Source organism: Penaeus monodon, chromosome 32 (assembly GCF_015228065.2).
Source record: "Penaeus monodon isolate SGIC_2016 chromosome 32, NSTDA_Pmon_1, whole genome shotgun sequence".
Lineage (NCBI taxonomy): Eukaryota > Metazoa > Arthropoda > Malacostraca > Decapoda > Penaeidae > Penaeus > Penaeus monodon.
Window position 1 is genome coordinate 28,320,260 of NC_051417.1, and position 2,661 is coordinate 28,322,920.

Consider the following 2,661-nt stretch of genomic DNA (forward strand, 5'->3'; position numbering starts at 1 on the left):
TTGAAGCAGAAAAATCAAGCAAGAACTTTTTGGTTTTAAAACAGAAGAGATACTATATTTTTGTTATTTATTTAGATAAAAAATCATAAAATGTTATTTACATTTAATTAATCCAAAAATACACAACAAAACCAGCAATAAAGGCACAAAAAGCATTCCAGAGGTGAAAGCTGCTGCAAAGATCAAATGGGAGTTCTTGGTTGATCAACAGAGAAAGTAAAGGATGGTGAAATAGCTCTTCTAACCCTTGTAGATAAGGCATGTTATGCTGAAAAGCAATGACAGCTTCAGGGGAGAGGTAACTACCCTTCTGAACAGGTTCATCCAATTCAGGGAGGTCACCCACTCTCTCATTTAGTTCAAGCTTCTCTGTGGAAGAGCCTATTCTTTGAAAGTGCTGATGATGACCATAGTTTTTTAGATTATTTATAAGGCCATCTAGGACACCATCCTCAATATCTCTTAAGCCAAAGTTAGGGGCTTCATGCATTCTGTAGGGTAATAGCATGTAAGGTTTACCTTTCTCGATGTGATCACTGCTTGAATCCTTGCCTTTAAGAACAAGAATATCTGATGCTACTTCTTGAGCAGATGACACTGAAGAAAGACTGCTTGTACATTTGTTTGCATTTCCTGAGTGTTCATTACCAGGCAGAATAGCAATATTTGTTGACTGTGGATTAAGCACAGAATGTGAATGGTCTTGATGATAAATATTCTCTATGTGTAAATATTTTGTATTAAAGTGGTTTAATGGATTTTTATTTGCATGCGTGATGGCTGATTTTATTCCTAAATGACTGCCTAGTTTATCTTGTACTTTTGGAGCAAGTTTTTCAGGATTCCCATCAGAAACAATTTCAACATTTACAGCTTTAGTACACTTCTTCACTAGCAACTGTTTATGACTTAAATCAAAACTGTTATGTTCTACCAACTCCTGACTTCTATCAGATTCTGTAGTCACATTTGAGGACTTCAAAAAGATTCCTGGTTTCATAACCTGGACATTTCTCTGACATTCAGGTGATTCTGGGAAGAGCCCAGAGTCTAAGTGATCAGTATTATATCTATCAGCTTTTCCTGAGGCAATTAACTTATCTTTTTCCATAGTCTCAATGCTAGGGGGAAGACTTATGGATTCAGGAACTGATTTTTGACAATCACTTTTTGTTTCTCCATCTGATGGATCAATCTTTACAGTAACTTTCACTTCTCTCTGGTTTACATTCACCTCTTCAATTCTTCCAAGAGCAGAGCTGCCCAGACGTTTCTTGATCTTGGTACTTTTTCTGTCTACCAAAGCATGTTCTTCTCTAACTACATTCTGACTATCAGCTAACGTCTTCTGGTCTCGTTTCTTCCTTTTCTTCAGAGATCTGTCCAGAACCCCTGACTCTCCCTTAGCATCACCTGATGCGAATCCCTATTCTTGAATGTGCCGACGGTGGGTGGCAGTGTGCTTCAGTTCTTCCAGCTGCTGGTGTCGACGCACTAAATCTGCCCTTCCACTTTTGATCATTCTGAAATGTATGTGAGAATACATGAGTTCATTAATGAATATGTGTTTTAGCTATCGCATCAGAGGTGAATTCTCTACTATCTTTTATATAAATACAAATACAATTTTGAAATATCAGTATGTGTGATTCCATGATAAAAATCCAAAAATGATTGTAAAGTCCAATCAATTATCAATATGAAGGTTGATTAAAACTGTGTATATTGGTAGACATTTACATTCTTTTATTCATATGTTATGTAACTATTTCATGCAGATTGTAATTTTATGCTTATGTTGTAAGCTTGTCTTCATATATACATTTGTATTTTGTACATAAAGAGAAACATGACCAAATGAAGTAAAAGTAAGCTCAAACATCAATATACTTTAAAATAAAATGAATTACAAAATATAAATGAAAAAATAAATAACTGGCAGAGCGGGGGTAGAATGTGACTTGGAGTTCGCTTGCCTATGGTATATGTACACAAATGAGGAAACTATCAAAGGGCTCTTAGGGCCCACCTTGGGCTATTTCTTGGATGGAGCATGGTGTTTGTAAAGAGATGAAACAGAAATTGCACCTTTTACAAGCGTTTCTGGTAAATAATGCAACCTACTGACACTACCGTAGGCCATAGGTGCCATAAATACTTAGATAACATACCCCACCCCGGCAAAAGAGGATTTTTATTCATGATAATGAGTATGACTGAACACCTAGTCTATGCTTGTTCCCCATGCCCAATGGCCACATTTCTAATAGTCATTATTCAAAACAATCTAGGATTACTAATAATTTTTCCTTTACATAAAAATGGGTTAAGGCCTTTTAAATAATGATGCCTAAAGCAGTTAAACCTTTGTGCATGTGCTTACATACATATAAACCATGAAAATTATAACCCCCCAGTGCCTAATTTTCATTTATTATACACTTGTACTTCTATAATTCTCAAAAGTATTATTTTCTGGTTTAGATTAGTTTTCTTTATGATTTAATGCACCTATTAAACATTTCAAACAGAAATTGCTACTTTCATATCTGAGAGAGAGAGAAAAAAAGGGAAAACAAAATGAGGTACTTTTACAAAATAATCTCCCTTTTGAGCAACAACTCTGACTTAGTAATCTCATAGCAAAGTACACTAAATGAG

At 35.2% G+C, this 2,661-nt stretch overlaps 2 protein-coding genes across 2 annotated transcripts in view; both read right to left on the reverse strand.

Moving 5' to 3' along the window:
- Positions 1-1,195, reverse strand: part of LOC119593786 — a 5,876-nt gene extending 4,681 nt beyond the window's left edge. The window contains exon 1 of the mRNA XM_037942809.1: positions 520-1,195. Coding sequence (XP_037798737.1) covers positions 520-1,111 — 592 coding nt within the window. The 5' untranslated portion in view covers positions 1,112-1,195. The remainder of the gene's footprint in view (positions 1-519) is intronic.
- A 34-nt stretch (positions 1,196-1,229) lies between these two features.
- The window catches only part of LOC119593787 (transcription factor A, mitochondrial-like), a gene marked incomplete in the record, with an annotated part of 5,335 nt that continues 3,903 nt past the window's right edge, over positions 1,230-2,661 (reverse strand). Inside the window, 1 exon segment of the mRNA XM_037942810.1 lies at positions 1,230-1,523. Coding sequence (XP_037798738.1) covers positions 1,427-1,523 — 97 coding nt within the window.